At 41.2% G+C, this 20009-nt stretch overlaps 1 protein-coding gene across 1 annotated transcript in view; it reads right to left on the bottom strand.

Annotated features, from left to right (window-relative positions):
• LOC122793101 (annexin A1-like) overlaps positions 1 to 20009 on the bottom strand; it is a 401547-nt gene that overhangs the window by 329668 nt on the left and 51870 nt on the right. The window contains exon 2 of the mRNA XM_044060832.1: positions 18583 to 18663. Coding sequence (XP_043916767.1) covers positions 18583 to 18639 — 57 coding nt within the window. The 5' untranslated portion in view covers positions 18640 to 18663. The remainder of the gene's footprint in view (positions 1 to 18582; positions 18664 to 20009) is intronic.

Below are 20009 nucleotides of genomic sequence, written 5' to 3'. Positions count from 1 at the left end.
GAGAGCATAACATGCTGGAGGGATACATATGTACCAAAGAGATATCAGTTTTATAGGACATGCTTGCTTGCCACAATCTCTCACTCTATTCAAATATAACTTGGATGAATGGATGGGTAGCCACAAATCCCCACCCACCCCCAATTTAGCACCAATAGCCCTCATGGAAAAGGGAAGTTTATTTATTTGTATGCGTTTTCCCAAGGTAGAGCGGTGATCTCCATGTGCCTTTTTCACACTCAGCCTGGGGCCGCTGTCTGGTTAAGTGACTTGCTCAGAGTCACACAGTTAGACAATGGAAGCTGAGGGAAACAAACTTTGCACTATTGGGCCACAAGAAATGGCTCATTAACAGCTTCTTAATCCACAGTATGCAAGTACCCAATATATACTTGTGCAGCCAGTCTTTGGGGATTCCTACTAGTCTGACCTATCTTTAGTGAATCATAATGCAAAATATAATGGCTAATAATTACCATGAGAATATACAAGAATGGCTAACATGCAAGTCAGGTAGACTTCCTCCTAGTATGAAAAGGGCATGAAGTAGAATCAGTGATTGAAAAGTCATTCCCAGTGAAACAGTTGGCCCACAGCATAAACCACTATTTGCCACAATCAGATGCTCAGAGATCAGATGATCAGTGGTCAGAGAAGGTTCTAAGGTCAACAGCAACCAGACTGAGAAGGTTCTAAGGTCAACAGCAACCAGACTGAAGACCTGGAAGATGACTGGAAAGAAAGCACAACAGTTCAAGGAATAACTCAAACTCTAGCACCTAGGAAAATAGGGGAGGTTGAACAAGAATGGCAACATCTCAAAACAGCATGTGTGAGGACTACAGAACAGATATGTGGCCGAGCCAGGTATGGAAATAAGATACATAAGGAAAGCTGGTGGTAGACTGCAGAAGTCCAGGATTTCAACAAAAGAAAGGAGTGCAGGAAAAAGTAGGCGATAGAAAGATGTACTGAGCCAAGAAAAAATACTGGTTGGCTAACAATGAGGCTAAGAAAAAAAATACAATGGCAAAGAACAAGGTATCAGAGGCACTCTACCATCTTCTGAAAAGTGACTTACTAGATGGTGTGACATCCGTGCACTGGCCCAGTAATCAAGGAGCCTCAATCCTCACCACTAGCACCAGTGAGGGGCATACACATTGATAAGGATAATAAGTACACAGACAGTAAAATACAATTTCCCTTAAGAGCACACAGAGATCACAGTCTGGGGCGGGTTTCTCCCATTCTCTCCAGATCCCCAATAAGAATCTCCACTGGCACAGCTATAGAGTGGAGTCCTTAGCCAGGGTTCCAAGCCAAGTCCTTCCAGCACTCCTTCTGTCCAACCAGTGGTTTGTGTCCCTGCCCAAGAAGCACACACACAAACCACACACACACACACACACACACACACAGATATGAGTTATATACAAACACACAGACACTCCTGGAGAAGGCTGGCACAGATTCACTAGGTATGCCCCTTCTGCCCAGACTATAAGGTAGTAATTCACTGCCAGCAGAACCACTAATATCAGCTACTAATAAGGTCCTTCCCAAAGGGTATCCAATTTTCACTGTGCAATATTATTATCCAATTAGTAAGTGTGACCAGAACCTTTAAGAACATTGTAGTGGCTTTATCACTAAATACATGCAATTAATAGAGCTTAAATTACTTCTACACAAAACAGCCACAGTTGAAAGGTTTACAAATATTTAATAAATAATAAAAGCACAAAACAATTTTTTTTATCTATTTCTAAGAGAAGCAATGTTCTAAATAACTTACATTCATACAGAGCAAAGGCAGAGCACTGCTGTTGTCGTCAGTTCTGAAGACAAATGCAAAATGCTATCTTTCTTTCTCTCCTTAAATTGATAACACAGCACTCCTGAGTCATTTCAGATTACATCATTCTTAACATTTCTTTAGTTCCCAGGCTAACAGAAACTCAAAATTTACATTTCCTTTTGTAATTCTGCACCTGCAGGAAGCCACAGCAATAAAATGCATTGTACATGTAAAATCTAGCAATTAACTCTGGTCTCAAAACAATAGAAAGAATTTGATGGTCCAGACACTATGTCTCAAGTTTTGAGATCAAACACAGTTGTAGTTCTTTACTTAGCAACTTTCTTCCAGCAGGGTGCACTGTTGTTACATTTTTGAAGTTTAACATTTAACACAGTTTTCTTACATTTGAGAAAACAAGCCTGTGGATTATATTAATATTTAAAATGGCATAGAATTATCTATAAAATTTTATCTAGCTAGGCTAGCAGCCTTTCAATTTTTCACAGATGGCACAAAGAAACAGGTTGCAAGGCAAAGACAGAAAGATAAAGAAAATAGACAGACATCATTCATAAAGCATGTCATTAACAACCTGCTCACCAGTCTACAGGACATCAAAGGCAGATGGAAGGAGTACTTCCAGAATCTTCTGAATGAAGAAACCCCCACAGAAGTTTTACTGTCCCAGACGCAATTTACAAAGAGAAGAGAAGCCCACCATAGAAGACGTAAGAACTGCATTAAGGTAAGTGATGTCAGTGAAAGCACCAGGCTTAGATGAGGTCACAGAAGATGAGATAAAGATGCTGGGTGAGAATGGGGAGAAATGGCTCCTAATGGTACTCAAAGCAGTGTGGAGAGAAAGTCATATCCCAGATAACTTTTGAATAAGCATACTAGTGTCAGTGTTCTAGAACAAAGGGGACATACACAACTATGGGCAGTGCAGTGGTATCAAACTCCTGTCACATTGCATGAAAGTTCTGGAGAGGGTGACTGACAAAAGAATATGCATAGTAGAAAGTAAGATGTGAAGTTGGGATTCAGATCAGAAAGCAGCACAGCTGACTATGTTTGCAGTGAGACAGATAATGAGAAGAGAGATGGAAAGAATCCAATTGGGTGTTCCTAGACTTAAAGAAAGCATATGACAAGTCCCAAGAAAGCTAATTTGGGCAGTCTTGCAGCGGTTCGAAGTCTTAGAACCATTAGTAGAAGGACCCAATGACAAGTACAAACAGTGTCCGGTCTCACACAGGGGTTCCCAGTGGAATTGGATGTATATCAGGATTCAGCTCTCAGCCCACTGCTGCTCATACTGGTGGTGGATTAATTAGCAAACAGGTCAGAAGGGACAAGTTGCTATATGCAGATATGGCATTACAGTCAAACTCTTAGCAAGAACTTCAGCAAAGGATAGAGGAATGGAATGCAAAACTGAAGGCACATGGGATGAAAATGAGTACAGACAAGACAGTGGTAATGACAGCAAATGGGAGAAATCAGAAGAAGCTGAGCATTGAGACAGAGGGCAATATAGTGGAACAGATTAACAGCTTCAAGTATCTGGGAGGGATGGTTGAGAAGGAAAGTCTGAATGAGGTCAAAACTAGAATCAAATGGGCTGCAGCCAAATGGCAGAGAGTGTCAGGTGTAGTGTATGACAGATTAACAGCTTCAAGTATCTGGGAGGGATGGTTGAGAAGGAAAGTCTGAATGAGGTCAAAACTAGAATCAAATGGGCTGCAGCCAAATGGCAGAGAGTGTCAGGTGTAGTGTATGACAGAGGAATGCCAAGGAAACTGAAAGGTAAGGTGTACAAAACAGTGGTGTGACCAGTACTACTGTACGGTGTAGAACCCTGGGCAGTAAAAGCAAAGCAGTTGATGAAGCTTGTGGTAATGGTGATGAAGTGCTTGCCGGATGGTAGGATGCACACTGTGGGACAGACGAAAAAATGAGGACATAACAGCAGAAGCCAAAGTAGCTCCAGTTGGAGAAAAAGGTCAAAGAGAACAGATTTTAGTGGTTCAGGAACATGTACAGAAAGGCAGAAAGACCCTGGTGAAGAAGATTTGGGACAGGCAGGAAAAAGGCAAGAGGAAACAAAGGCATCCACAAAAAACATGAATAGATTATGTGAGAGAAGATATGTGACAGTCAGGCATCAGTGCTAAAAAAGGCAGGACAGTGGCACTGAATAGAGAGAGACCCCGACCCCATGTAGAAAAATGTGAAAAAGGAGGTTAATGATGAATTATCATGGGAATGCAGGGCTAGGCTTTCTGAGACCCTCACAGATCAATAACCTAAAAGCTAGGAAGGCAAGGGCAGTTAGTCTGCTGGAAAATTTGGAGGTACCTAACCAGTCCTCCAGGTTCTGAATAAGGGATGATAATTTACTGCATTGCTCAACTTGCATGGGCACCTTATTCAAAATATGGATGAGGCACTGCAGAATACATTTCTCTCTCTCCCTCCAATGCATTCTATTTACCTGCTGAAGAGTTTGAGCCCTGGTTCTAGAATTTGCCAAGCTATTATGCTTGCAGAGATCCAAGAGATCTATGTATTTAATTTAGTGACTGGGGGTAGAGCACTGATCCAAATGATGTACTACAGTTTTAGCTTGGCCAAATATGTGACAGTAGACAAGCAAGTTAATAAAAATACAAACTAAACGTTATGTGAAGATAGCGATGGATCAATAACCATAATACTAAAAGTGCACAGTATAAGGGACAATAGGAAGGGATGGTTAAAGTAAGAAGGGAAGAAGAAGAGGAGTGTGAAACAGTGAAGGGAAGGGGCACAAATTAAAATATTGCAAAAGTAAGGTATGAGGACCCAGAAAATAACTATAGCAAAGTAAGGTAAGGGCACACAGAAATTAACTACATAAAATACGTACAATGTAGAAGAGATGCAGGGAAATAATTTGAGGAAGACAAAGATGCCTGACTGGTGAAGGGGAGAGTGGAGGTTGCGAGATGTGTCCAGAGGGAAAGATTTTGCAAACTGATTTAGACTTGAGATGATCTTTAAGCAGAGCACAAAATAAATGATGGATGCAACATGAGATCTTTCAGATTAGTAGAGAGGGATTCTCAGATTTTGGGGCCTAGGATGGAGAAGACATGGTTAGTGCAATGAAGTCTGGTTCTGGGACATTGAAAATGTCATCCAGAGTGGTTAAGACTTGTTAAAATGAAAAGGCTGGGATCCAAGAAGCAGGCTGGCATGTTGTTTAGCAGGTAGCTAACTGGCTTTATTAAGCATGATACGGTGATGTTCATTTCTAGGGGAAAGTGTAATAAAACAGCAGATAAGAGTTGCTTAAAGTTTGGATGCTGGAATAAAAAAGTACTCATGAAAATTATTTCAATTATTAAGTGATGAAGTGCTTTAAGACATAAATAAATGGATTGAGTAGTCCAAATATTGTGTATGGTGGCCGTGATTATCAGAAGTAATTATTTTTTGTTTTTCAGGTGGCAAAATGACTCAGTCCATGGTGATGCAAGCAATTTTACATCAGGCAAAACTCTATTCTGCTGGCTGATCAACTTGATCCTATCTATCTTTACCACTCTATTGACTTGTACACCATGTGTGATAAGTGTCACGTGGCTCAATATCATCCATCTGGATACAAAATTGTATGTTAACTACATGTAAAGATATTTTTACTGGATGCACCTTCTTTTCAAGGGCCTCTGTACATATATTCAATGTCTACAGGTTGAGAGGTAAGCAAATCAAGCAGGAATGATGAAACGGCAGTGGCATTAGAAAAGTCCCCAGGTCCATCAGTGCTGCTAGGTACATCACACTGTACACATCTTTATACATGCCCCCTCCATTAATCAGAGAATGGTACTCAAGAACAATGAGGTTTTATAAAGTTTTGGTATGTAACATAAATGGCCTCATTATGAATGTATTCTGGAAGCACCCTGTAAATGTTCAAGATATGAATATTCTGCAGATGGGCAGCCCATGATAGGCATTTTCACAAAACCATGTAACACAAGGATATCCCACTGGTGCATATGTAGTGGAACGGCCACCTGTAAAAGTGATCAAGACTGGTATGGATATAAAGGAACATCAGACAAATGTCAGTAGTTGCAACAGCCCACAATACAAGTATTACAGTTGACTGTGCTTACCTATAGCAATCAGGGATAATGCACTCTTTCCAACATCCTCAGTAGTTTTCTGAAGATAGGCATAACTTGGTGAATAACTGAACATTGACATTGGGAGAGAGACAGAAACAGAGAGAGACAGAAACAGAGAGAGACAGAGACAGACAGAGAGAGACAGAGAGAGATGTGGAGTTTGACATCCCGAGGGGGCAGTTTAGATGCCTGCCTAAAGCCGCATGCCTCAGCACTCTGAGAAGGTTACAGAGATGTTCTTGGCCTCTTTCCTCGGCCATGCTGCACAATCTAATGTCTAGAACAGAAACTGATACCTGGTCATAGGTTCATAGGTGTGTACTAGGCTATGTCCCTGGAGCCTTTACAAGACTAGCCCACAGGATTACCCTGGCATCGTGCCACCCAACCTTAGTTCCCAGTGTCTCGAGTAGAGCCACTGGAGTGATCCCTGGATCCACTCCTCAAGATTTCTCTTGAAGAGGACCAGTGAGGTGCTCTGTTTGACATATATGGGAAGTCTATTCCATAGCATGGGCAGTCTCTGGGTTATGAAACTGTCCCTCCAGCATGTTCTGTTGTGGTAATGAGATTGAGGTCTCTGGAACGTGTGGTGTGGAGGAATTGGGATTTCTTTAGATGTAGCATTTCTAACAGAGCTGGGTCAGACATGGCTTTGTAATTCAGAGATCGCCTCGTAAGTAGGTGATATGAGACAGAGAATAGTTGGAGTTTTTTGAGTCTGTCCATATAGGACAAGTGTTTAAGTCCTAGGATCTTCTTTGTGAGGTACTTTTGTGACCTCTCCAGTTGTTGCAGGTGTCTAGTGAGGTACATGCCAAATGGGGCACTGTACTCAATGGATTGGCCTAATGAGCGAACAGTAAAGAGAGACAATGACTTCTTTCTTCCTGGATGCAAAACCCTTAGTAATGACATGTGCCACACAGAAGGGCCTTCTGACCACAGTGGCAATGTGGTGGTCAAAAAAGGAGGTTGCTGTCAACCTGCGTTCCCAGATGTCTTATAACACCTTCTGTATTCAGTGGACTACCACAGATGTGGTAATTCATGGGAACCAGGTTTTTCCCAAAGGGGATGACGACACATTTTTTGGCATTGAGCTTAAGGCCATGGTTCTGACACCAGTCGTTTGTCTCAGTGAGGGCTTTCTGTAGGATGTCAACATCATTTTGGGAGTTAATGATAGCTCCAAACTTGTAATCCTCTGCGAAATTTGTCAGCCAGAGTCCCTTCGTGTTGGCCTGGACTTCATAGAAGTAGATACCAAACAGGAGAGTACTCAGGACCGAACCCTGTGGGACTACACTTGTGACTGATCAGCAGTCTGACTTGGAGTCAGCTACTTTCACACTGTGGGTTCTATCAGTGAGCCAGTTTGCAACCCACCTAGTGATATAGGGGTTGATGCCTAGCTTAGTGAGTTTTTCTATGATTCCTGAGTGGGGAATGGTATCAAAGGCCTTGACCAGATCAAGGTAGGCTGTATGAATGTTGATGGAAGATGTTTAGGTAACATTTTATTTCCACATATATAATAACTTCATACAATTGTATTTTATTATATTATTTTAGTTTATTTTTATTTTTCATTAGTATTTTTTATTTTTTTATTTTATTTATCATATTATTATATATGATATATATGTTCATAATGTATATATTTTTTTGTCATATGTATGATTTTGGAGCAATGTTTCAATGTATAGTGCTTATTATTATATAGGAATTGGTATCACTTTAAATGTTGAGTATATAAGCATGATCCACCAGGGGTCGGTTTTTCCTAATCATTTTTTGAACTGCATTGACAAAGGCCAGGGTATGGCCGAAACCGGTATGCTGTTTAGTTATTAGATTCCTTTATTAAGGAATCTACAGTATGTGCTGGCTCGAGTTTTTTGTATGTTTTTTGTATGAACCACCTTGCCTTCATCCACAGCTCTGGTGACTGACTCAAAGAAGTCGACCAAGTTGAGCAGGCATGATCTACCCTTCACAAAACCAAACTGTGTGGAACCCAGAATTTGGAGATTCCCTATATCCTTGTTTATTAGGTCCATGATGATGTGCTCCATAGCTTTGCATATCAGACTTCTCAGGCTAATGGGGCAATAGTCCCCAAGGTCTGTAGTCACTCCTCCTTTGAGGAGAGGAATGACTGTAGCAGTGCACCATTCGGTTGAGACAAAGCCTGAGGTGAGGCTATGACTGAACAGGGCACACAGATGAGGTGCCAGTTCACTCTGTAGTTCATGTAGAACACAGCCAGGGATATTGTCAGGTCCCATAGAAGCTATAATCTTGGCCTTGGACAGTGCTGTTTTAACTTGTGCAGCAGTAATACTCAGTGCCTGACAATCTACTGGTATTGTGATTAGTCCTTTGGGGGTAAAGGTGAGAGAGAAGCTAGGTAATGAGGAAGCAGCTGAACTTTGTGAAGATGGATCCGCAGGGGTGAGGTTAGTTTGTGGAAAGGTGGCGGTGAGGTTAGCTATGATATTAATGAAATACGACAGTGCAGCCATTTCAGTGGATGTTTTATCTGGATTTGGGCAAAGATTATTACTTGAACCTGGATATAGTAAGGAACTGATTGCGCTCCAGAACTGTTTTGGGTTTTGCTTATGTTCATTTTGCAGACTAAGGAGTTTTCTTTTTTTGTTTTTGATGACTAGATGTTTTACTTGATTACATGGCCATTTATATTGGATGAGGACAGAGGGATTTTTTTTTTGCCATGCTTTCTACATTTTGTCCCTGGCAGTCATGAGTTGCTTAGTGGGTTTGTTAAGCCAGCTGGCATGATTAGTTTTTACTCTTTTGACAGAGTGGGGCTAATTATTTAGGATCCTGAGAAATGTTGAGTTGAGTTCAAAAGCGTCATCTAGGGGAAGGAATTTTAGTGTATCCTAGTGGATACTTTTGTAAAGTTTCATTAAGGGTGGTTGGGCAGAAATGGGATAAGTTTCTAGTTTGCTTATACTGGCGTTTACTTAGTGTTTGGGTGGTTTTACATATTATAAAGGCAGATAAATGGTCACTAATTCCATTAGGTAGTGACCCTGAGGAGGAAATTCTTTTTGGCTCGGAGACCATAATCCAATCCAGGATTGAGCCTTTGTTATTGCTGGGTCTAGTTATGTTGGTGAGTAACTGGGTAAAGTTATATAGTTTGATGTTGGGGGAGGGATATTGATAGGAGATATCAAGCCAGTTAACGTTAACAACTCCTAGAATGATGGTTTCATTTTTTTTTGTTACTAGTTGTCCAAGAAGGATTTCTTCTAATACAGGAGTGCTATTGCCTGGGGGAGATGTATAGGACCACAATACAGAGGCTTTTACAGTTATTCATTTTTAAAAAGACTGGTAATGTTTTGTTTCTGGAAAACTGTGGGACAAACATTGTGTATGGAACTATAGTGAAAGCATTTGGATATATCAAGGCGACACCTCCACCTTTTTTATGGAGTCAATCTAATCTTAGGCAAGCATAGCCACTGGGTAGAAATTCGGCATCTTTGATGTATGGTTTAAGCCAAGTCTCAGTAGTGGCTGTGATATCTGTTTTGAGTTATCCAGGCATGTAACTGTGGGATTTTGTTTCTGATGCTTTGAAAGCTATGGGTTGTGAAGTTTAGGGATTTATAGGAGTTAGGGGGTTGAAAGTGGTAGAGGTGGGGCCTGGGTTTGAAAGCATGTCTCCACATTGGGATAAGTATGTGGGAGAGTTACAGGTTGCAGTTTCCTTTTCGTTTTGCAGTGATAGCCTACAGCAAAGTTTGTATTGCTGTTCTGAAGAGGAAGGGAAGGAATTTCATTTTAATTTGTAGAATTAAGTCTGTTGCATATAGACTAGAGGCCACTTCAGAGAATCAGGAATGAGACTGCGTTAGTGTGGATGTTGCAAAAGTAAGTTTGTAAAATATAGTACATTGTATGACATAATGTTACTTGTAGTAGGAGGTACAAATAAAGAGAGTGTGAGGAGCACAGTGTTGTAGAGACGGGGAGCTTGTATATATAATACAAAGTTGCTGTTAAGGTATTAGTAGTTTTATAGCGAAGGTATTTTTGGGATGAGGTGAGGGTGGATGAAGTGCAGTATGACTGGTTAATTATTAGGTAGTCAGTGGAGTGGGGTAGGACTGAGTTACATGGGAGTATTTTAAAGAGGATGTCTGATGGGATGAATTTAGATGATGGTATGACTGACAGTTTGACTGGATAACTAAGCAATAGGAGGAACTAGGGTGATTGATGGAGTGTGATTTGTTGACGTGAAATGATGGGAGGAGTTTGGGTTAGTGGGGATGGATGGGAATGGGGGTAGGGTAGAGGAGAGAGCCTGAGTGTAGCGAGGGCGAACAGAGCGGGGCTACACCTGGGTCTGAGAATCGGCAATAGAAACCATAGATGAACAAGTATTAAAAGCAAGCAAATAAAAAGGAAGTAGAGTCTTGCACTGGGGTCTGTATTATATTCTCGAAAGCCGAGAATGCCAATTGTCAGCACGAGAATATCGAATGCACAGAATTTTGACCGTGTAAACGGAAATCTCCGTAAGGGGAGATTTCAGTTTACTGCAATGTAGTGCAGTCACAGAGTTGGTATATTTAAGTAGTGGGGGGGGTGGGGGGCTTCTTCTTAAACCAGTTAGGGTCCTTTTTTCTTTTTATTGTTTTGTTGGTCTTTTTACAAGGTCGATGTTTGAAGACATCGACCATATGGTGTCGACTGTATGTTGTTTGATGTTTTCAAATGTCTATCTTATAATATAGACCCTTGCACTGAGTTTATAAGAGAAGACTGAATTCTTAAGAAAATAGCTGTAGATGTGCCACCATTAACATATACTAATAACACAAATACACTAGAATGGTCCAGGAGTTGTGATCCTACAATAAAACATTTAAAAATGCAGAAAGGAAATATGTCTAGATAAATAGGTATTACTAGCAATGCTATACATAAGTGAGAAATTCCATGAATATGTCTATGGATAGGCGTTTTGGGTAGAAATCAATTGAGTGATTCAAGTTATATATATATATATATATATATATATATATATATATATATATATATATATATATATATATATATAATATATATAATACAATACAATATAATCAGTAAGGGCAGAGCATTCATCAAAATTTGACCAATTGCAGTCTCAGCCCATGATACAGTTTACAAGAATAACACTGCAGCAACAGTTTAAAGGTAATAATGGACCATTACCAAACACATTCAGAAAATATTTAATCAAAGCACCTCAAAGACACCAGAAGACATAACAGTTCACAGAAGCATGATCTAACAAGAAACTACACCTAACATATGAGCTGCACATTTTATATAGCTGTATAAATATTTATTTTTTAGAAAAGGAGCTAGAGATTTTTTTGGGAAATTCCACAAGCACCAAATAAATAAATAAATATAATAACTCCAGAGATGTACTGATAATGACATAGAAATGCTAATGTAGCTGCAAAACTGATGAAATGAAAAGACAAATGCTTTCAAGGGTAATGAATGTAATATATAGTTGCCTAACAACTCCGACATTTTTTCAGTGTTGACATGATATGAGTTGTTACATTCATACATATGTTGGAGCGGATAAACAAATAGTGATCAATTTTTCCTTTGGGGTTGTTCATCAAGTATATGCTGACATTGTGTGTTTTATGGAAGGCAAGTAAACACCTGAAAGATCCTATTTAGATGAGGTTGAATACGGATCTACTCTTCTCTTGGGCTGTCTGTCAATTAAATATTTGCGTTCTGAGTTTTGATTTAATTACTAACGACCCAGAAATAAAACTCTTTCCATATATAATTTTTTTTTTTTTTACTTTTGCCGCCATATCCAAATTAAACGTTTATATCATTATGTGTTGCTTAAATTTCTTTTTCTTATTTTTCATCTACTGTAAAATTCTATACACTTTTACACCACATATACAATTATTGGGTTTATGCATAAGTCATGCTGAGGAATAAGGGAGTCAAGTCAAATACCAGGTTTTTGGCATATTATAGGTTCATACTAGGCTATCTGCCCTAGGGCATTTATAAGCCTAGCCAGAATGTGTTTGGCTTTCGCCACCCATTTTAAATTTATTTTGCTATGCCCTTTTTCGAGGTTAGTATACTGTGCCTCTGTCTAACAGTGACACAGAAGTGATACCCGGGGTAAACCTACGATCTCCCATCCACTAATCAAGATTCCTCTTGAAGAGAGGAAATGAGGGACTCTGCCTAACCTGGACTGGGATTTTATTCCAGAGTGAAGGGAGCCTCTGGGTTATGAATCTGTCCCTCCAGCATGTCCTATTTATTTCAGTGCTGAGGTTAAAGTCTCTCGAGCGCGTAGCTCAATGGGATTTGGATTTTCTGAGGTGCAGCATGTCCCTTAATTCCGGGTTGGACATAGCTTTATACGTCAGGCACAGATCGCCTCTGAACAGGCGGTATGCCACTGAGTAGAGCAGGAGTTTCTTTAACCGGGCAGCATATGGCATCTGTTTGAGCCCTTTGATCCTCTTGGTGAGGTACTTTTGGAGTCTTTCCAGTTGCTGCAGGTGTCTGGTAAGGTACATCCCAAAAGGGGCATTGTACTCAATTATGGGCCTGATGAGGGATGAGTAAAGAGGCACGATGACGCCCCCTGATCTAGATGTGAATCCCTTCATGATTAGGTGGGCTATATAAAATGTTTTTCTAACCACTTTGGCCACGTGGTTGTCAAATGAGAGATTGCTATCAACTTGGGTCCCCAGGTCCCTAATTACTTCTTCTGTACTTAATGGATTACCACCTATGTGGTAATTTGTGGGCACTTTGTTTTTGCCAAAGGGGATGACTATACACTTTTTGGCATTTAGCTTGAGGCCATGGCTCTGGCACCAGTTGTCTGCTTCTATGAGGCCCTTTTAGAGGATGCTTGTGTCAGCTGGAGAGTCGATTATGGCGCCCAGTTTGCAGTCATCTGCGAACTTGGTCAGCCACAGTCCTTCCGTGTTGGCCTGTACCTCCGAGAAATATATACCGAACAAGAGAGGCCCCAGGACTGAGCCTTGTGGGACACACTTGTAACTGGTTTGGAGTCTGACATGGCTCCAGCAATTCTAACCATGTGGGTTCTGTCCTTGAGCCAATCTGCAATCCATCTAGTGACATAGGATTTATATTTAAGCTGGTGAGCTCATCTATAATGCCCGAGTGGGGTATTGTATAGAGGGCTTTTGCGAGGTCCAGGTAGGCTGTGTGGACCACCTTCCCCTTGTCAATGGCCTTGGTGACTTTCAACCAGGTTTAAGAGGCAGGAGCTGCCCTTAAAGCCGAACTGGGTAGGATCCAGTGTCTGTAGGTCCCCAATATCTTTATTTATGAGGTCCATGATGATCATTTCCATAGCTTTGCAGACCAAGCTAGTCAAGCTTATGGGAAGATAGTTTCCAGGATCTGTTGAGGCACCACCTTTATGGAGAGGGACAACTGTTGCTGTACGCCACTCTTTGGGCACATATCCTGTAGTAAGGCTGAGATTGAACATTAGTTTTATGTTTGGGTTTAGCTCTTCTTGGAGTTCATGTAGGACGCAGCCTGGGACACCGTCTGGTCCCATTGATGCTGTGTTTTTTTGCTTTGGAGAGGGTGGCTCTTACCTGAGCATATGAGATGTCAGGGGGGCAGCACTCTGCTGGGATAGATATTTGCCCTTTTGGTGGGGGGGAGTTTGCGCTGAACCTGTCAGCTAGGATGTTGGCAATGTCTGTGGGTTCGGTGTATTTTTTGTCATTTTGGACTAATTCTGAGCATATATGGAATTACCACCCAGGTTCCTAACATAACTAATTATCCTTAGTGTCCTGTGCAATTTTTCTCTCGAAGCTGGCCTTACACAATTTTGTGTGTGCCCATAGTTTTTTGCTAATACTGATCAGTGATGCCTTCCCTTTTTGGGATTTTGCTCCATCATTTAGTAGCTTCCTCCTTCTATTGTATAGTTTGTTTATGGCTGGGGTCCACCAGACAGGACGTCTGCCTTTGGAGGATTGGGTCTTGGTTTTATTTGGGATTGCATGATCCATGCATTCCTGAAGGTGTTCATAGAATGCATTTATAAAGGATTCTGCGGTCTGGGCCGTATTTTCCACAGGCCTGGGGGCTTTGAAGGATTCCACCTCAGTTTTCAGGAGTGTGAAATTTGCTTTAGAGAAGTTTTTCACTGTGGTTTTCTGGGCAGGGGGTGGGATCGGGATGTGAATATCCAGTGAGATTAGTTTATGGTCTGATCTTACCACGGATGGATGCACTTCTGGTCTGGAGCATAGAGTCCCCATGTTGGTGATGATCAGGTCCAGTATGTTTTCCCCTCTTGTGGGAGTGGTAACAAGTTGTTTCATAGCATTCGAGTTTATAAATTCTAGGAACCTTTGGGCTAGGGTGTTGGAGCTAGAGTAATGCTCCCAGTCTGTTTGGGTAGTTGAAGTCACCCAATATAATGGTGTTGAGAGACCTTCATATTTTCCAGTGTTCTCGGAAGTCCAAGTGGGGTTCCTGGGTTTGGGAGGGTGGTCTGTAGCAGGCTATAAACTGGAAGGCAGTTTTACCCACTGTTAGTTGCACATGGATAGTCTCTGTTGCTTCGTGCTTTGCCACCAACCTGGAGGTGTGGGTATCTTTGATGAATATCGATACTCTCCCTCCTTTTGTGGTTCAGTCCAAGTTTTGGGGCCGAAAAGCATGGTATGAGGTATAACCTGGTAGTGCTGGGGTGCTCTCGGCAGCCCTGAACCAGGTTTCTGTTACTGCACAGATATCAATGTTCTCCATGCTAAGGAGAGTTTTGAGTGCATGCATCTTGAGGTTTAGACTTCTGGCGTTGAGTAGCATTACTCTTAGTTTCTTATCCCTTGTGATACCTATGGAGGTGGGTTTGTCTTTTGAGCCTTGCCTAAAAAAGGCACTATGGGGGTAGCAAGAGCCTTTGCCAATATCCGAAAGCCCAGGGGTGACAGGTGCAAGCCGTCCCTAGCAAAGCATCGTGGCTTGTTGAGCATATCATCCCAATCTGACAGGCATTGGATCCCCTTTGAATGACACCAGTACTTAAGCCAATTGTTGAAATTGATCATCTTGTCTTCATACTGTGGCATCATTCTTGGTGAGGGTAAGATGCTACTCAAGGTCAGGGTCATACCGGCCTGGGCTACATGCTCAGAGAGCTCCTTTACGTCTCTTTTCATGTAGTCCAGGGAGGTATGTCTCAGGTCATTCACACCAGCATGGACAATGACTGAGTCATATTTGTACTTGCCTTGGAGTGACCTGAGTGCTTGTGTTATGTGACGGATCCTAGCGCCCGACAGGCTGCTCACCATGACCCTCTCCTTGTTCAGCCTGGTGAGCAGGACATTAGTGTGCCTGATGATAGAGTCACCTATTACAAGTGTATCAGGTGTGTTGTTTAGTCTTAAGGGCTGTGACTGTTCGGCACACTGGCTTTGTGAGATATGTGTTGCATGTGTTTTGTTTTGGGGTAGCGGCTGCTTGGGTGTCTGCTTTGGAGGTCTCTGCTGCTTCGGCAGATCTTTATTTAGAGCCTCCGAGTATGTTTTTGTGTGATTATGTGTTTGGTTTGCTGTCGTGGTAAGTCTATGTGAGACTGGAATTGTAGTGAGTGTTGTTTCCTTCTCCTGACTGGTTATGCCAGTACTGAGTTGAGAGAGCTTAGCCTACAGTTTGGCTATATGGTTGCATCTCTCACATGTGTTGGAATTTGTTGGGAGGAGGAGAGGGTTGTCTGTGTACATGAGGCAGTTGTAACATTGCCTCAAGATTCCCAGATTCACCAGCTGGACCGGAGAGGAGATTGACAACTCACCTTTGGACATGCTAGAATAATATTGGGAATTCCTTAATAATTGAAAACCAGGGCCAGTGGGGAGTGAGGGTGTAGTGCTTTTAATTTTTAGTGCAGACTTATATAATTGCTTTAGTGAGCAAGTGCCAGGTAACTTAAGTGCAATGTGTTACAGGTAACTTAAATGCAAAAATGACAAACAGTAACTTTCTTTCAAGTGAAACAAGGAAATAAGTACAGTAAGCAATGCAGATATAACTAGTGATCCACAGAAGCGCTGAGAAGCCGCGTATTAGGTGGAATTAGCATTCCAGGGAAACAACAAGCGAACAAACAACAAGCATATAAACAAAGCTAGATTCAGCAGGCTTGGATCTAGTCTATGCTATAGCAAACAAGGTGTACCAATTTCAGTAAGATACAGTTCAAATATTCAGGCACTATAAACCTTTAACCAGAAATTCCCAGCTCAGAAGGGCAGAGTCCAGCCTCTTCTCCCACAAGAGTGCAGACCACAAACCTTCTTAATGTAAAATAACTGGCCTGAAGCCCAAGTGCTTAAACCAGAACCAATACACTTTAAGAATAACAGACACTGGGCTCTCAATCAGCAGTTCCCAACTTAGAAGGATGAAAGCTACCTGTCCTGCCACCACAGTGCATGCCACAAACCTTCCTAATGTATAACAACTGGTCTGAAGCCCAAGTGCTTAATCCAAAAGACTTAGAATGATAGCTACACTTTAATCAAGTTACTACCAAGCAGTAATAAATACAATTGAATACTTTAGAGAATGCCTGGATTAGTGCTCAAGTTACACAAACAAAGCTAGATCCAGCAGGCCCGGATCCAGCAGGCCCGAATCCAGTCTATGCCACAGCAAACAAGGCGCACCAACTTCAGTAAGAAGCAGTTCAGATATGCATGCACTATAAGACTTTAACCAGAAATTCCCAGCTCAGAAGGGCAGAGTCCAGCCTCTCCTCCCACAAGAGTGCAGACCACGAACCCTCTTAATGTAAAATAACTGGCCTGAAAGCCCAAGTGCTTAAACCAGAATTAATATACTTTTAGAATAACAGACACTGAGCCCTCAAATCAGCAGTTCCCAACCTAGAAGGATGTAAGCTACCTGTTCTGCCACTACAGCGCAGACCACAAACCCTCCCAGTGCAAAACAACTGGTCCAAGGCCCAAGTGTTTAAACCAAAAGGCTTAGAATGAGTTACACCAAGCAGTAATAAATACAACTGAGTACTTTTAAGATGATGCAAAAGTAAAAAAGTAGGTAGAAACAAGTACAGTAAAAGCAGATGACATTTTTTTTTTTTTTCTGAATAAGTGCTGTGATCAAAGAAACAGATTGGAGTGCTGAAACTAGAAAACTGGCTAGTTATAAGAAAAAAAAACTAAGCTAGAAGGCTTCCCTCCAACACAGAAGGGCTTGGGGGCTCAGAAGCCTACAAATAGTCTATACCACTTAACAGGAAAGGCAGGAAACAATCTTAAATTTTATTTTTTTCTGTTTCCCAGATGCTCTCTTTGTACACAGTGGGAGTGCCTGAAATCAGAATTTGATATTATCTATGACAATTACAGCATCTAGGACTTCATCTTTGAGATGGACATTCAATATAATATATAGAGGAGGGCTACAGGATGCAGAAGCTGGATTCTAAGACAGTCCTACAATGAACCAAAGTACCCTTCTGTTAAACTACCCACACTCTAGTAAGATAGCCTGGTCTGCTCACAGCCACCATATACCATATAGGCGTTAATCCTCTGCATTAAATAAACGATGTGTACTTTCCATGGCATGTCTAAATTCCCATGTCATATAATGCCTGTCGACTGATTTAAACCAGCCCCTGCACAGGTATGATGCACAAGATGCAGACTGTTGTACAGGTGGTGGATATGCTTACACATGGTAAACTTTCTGCTTACACTTGTGAATGTGTTGATCTATGTACAGGTACATTAAAGTCCATTACTTTGCTATAAGATGAATGCAGCATCCCTATAATTCTAAAAATTTACACAAGTTAGAAAGTTGTTTAATACAATTTGAATTTGCCAAGTAATACTGACAGAGTTTAACATTTTTTACCCTATGACATTCAGAACAGGTCATGTGACCAGACCAAAGTCACTTGATCAGTGCCGATATCAGATTTGCATCTGGAAATATATCTGTTATTGTCACGGTGGTGCAGCGGTTAGCATTGCTGCCTCACAACAAGAGGTTCTCCAGTTCGATTCTTGGCTGGGGTACCTTCTGTGTGGAGTCTGCATGTCCTCCCTGTGGTCGCGTGGATTTCCTCCCAAAGACATGCAGTAGGTGGTTTGGACACTCTAAATTGGCCCTAGGTGCGAGTGTGTGTGTGTGTGTGTGTGTGTGTGTGTGTGTGTGTGTCTTCTGTGGAAGGTTGGGAGCCGGGCTGGCAACTCGACACCGTAAAACTCCACTGCCAGTCATGAGCGGACAGATGACCCACTGTGGCAACCCCTAACCGAGAAAAGTCGAAAGAAGAAAACGAAGTTAAAGACAAAGGAAACAAAAATGAAGGGAGTTGCACTCTAAAAAATAAACAGTTGCACATGTAACCATGTTAGCAAAATATGCTTATCATTTCCATAACATTTACTCCTCTGGGCGAAATATCTATATGAATATTTTTAAAGAGAAATGCTTAATTGCACTTACCTGACTAGTATCACCTCCAAAGTACACAATATTTCCCAGGAGTTGTGACAGCATCATTTTGAAGAATGTGTGGTAATACTTCTGCAAAATACACATAAAACAATTTTACATGATTTTTCTCATAAGGCTACACAAACTTTAACAGGGAAGGAATTGTATATGCTGTATTCCACATAATTGGGAAGGATTTTTGTTTATTAATGTGAGAGAAAAAAAAAAAAAGGTCAGGAAGTACTGTTGTATTAACAAAAAAGTCACCTCAGCTGCCATCACTTTAACAGTCAAGAACAGACAATTCTTTATTATTATATTTGATGCTCCACATAACTCCTATACACTGTTAGGCTTATATGCAACCCCCAAATATATCTCTATATATCGGGTCTATGTTCGGCTACCAGAAATTAAAAAAAGAGAATGGCAAAGTATCGAATGGAAGACAGCGAAATCGACAATTATCGAAGAATGACATCATTGAAAAAAAGTCATTGAATGGCCATAGTTGACCAATATCTCAAACACAACCAACCAGGGTGGGGCCACCCCCTCCAAGTATATAAACAAAATCCAAGATTTCACTACAGTGGGGAATAGGACAAGTTTAAAAGGCTTCCCTTCACTTACCTTATGCATTGCATTACATTCTGGTTGTTGGCCAACTGTGGCCATTCAATGGATTTATTTCCGATGATGCCGTTGTTCAGTAATTGTCAGTTTCGCTGTCTTCTGTTCGATATTTCACCATTCAAGTTTGCTATTTTTCAGTAGCCATAAATACTGATAAGTCATTATCACCCTGTCTGTTTCAGCAAAGCATTCTAAACACCTCCTCCAAACCATAAGCTTCCTTACTAGAACTGATGATGTAATCAAAAGACGTACTAGTCTAGACTGGCTACTAGTTAATATTATACAATGATAGGTCACTGACATTCAAAAAACATGCGTGCTGATCGGTCAGCCCAACCAGTGTGCCCACTGTAAATTGTGCATATACCAATAGAAAAAACATCAGGTCCCTTTGGCTTTCTTCTGTTAATGTATGCTACAGTTTTCTTGAGCTAAGAGGTCAAGAGGTATGCGCTGAGGGCACAGAAAAAGTACAGTTGTGTACACTTATCATAAATGTAGCTGTTTGAGTGTATTCACTGTTGCAGTCATCACATTTGGGTTATCTGCCTGCAGGTAGCCCTCAGCCGGCCTGAATACCAGAGTCTTGGATTCCTGCATCAGATGCTGTCTCTTCTTCCATGACGTCAGGGATATAAAACATGCAGCCGACGCCATTACATCAGTTTTTCTTGCCCCAGATGTCAGGTGCCCCCACAATGGGAGGCAATTATATGTTATGGTACACCTCCATCAAAAAGCAAATACACCTGAAAACTTAAATACACCTAACAAAAAGGAAAGGTAGAGCCAAGAGA

This window comes from Protopterus annectens, chromosome 2.part0, assembly GCF_019279795.1.
Source record: "Protopterus annectens isolate FY-2018-M chromosome 2.part0, PAN1.0, whole genome shotgun sequence".
Taxonomy (NCBI): Eukaryota; Metazoa; Chordata; order Ceratodontiformes; family Protopteridae; genus Protopterus; species Protopterus annectens.
This window is presented reverse-complemented; position numbering and strand designations above follow the sequence as displayed.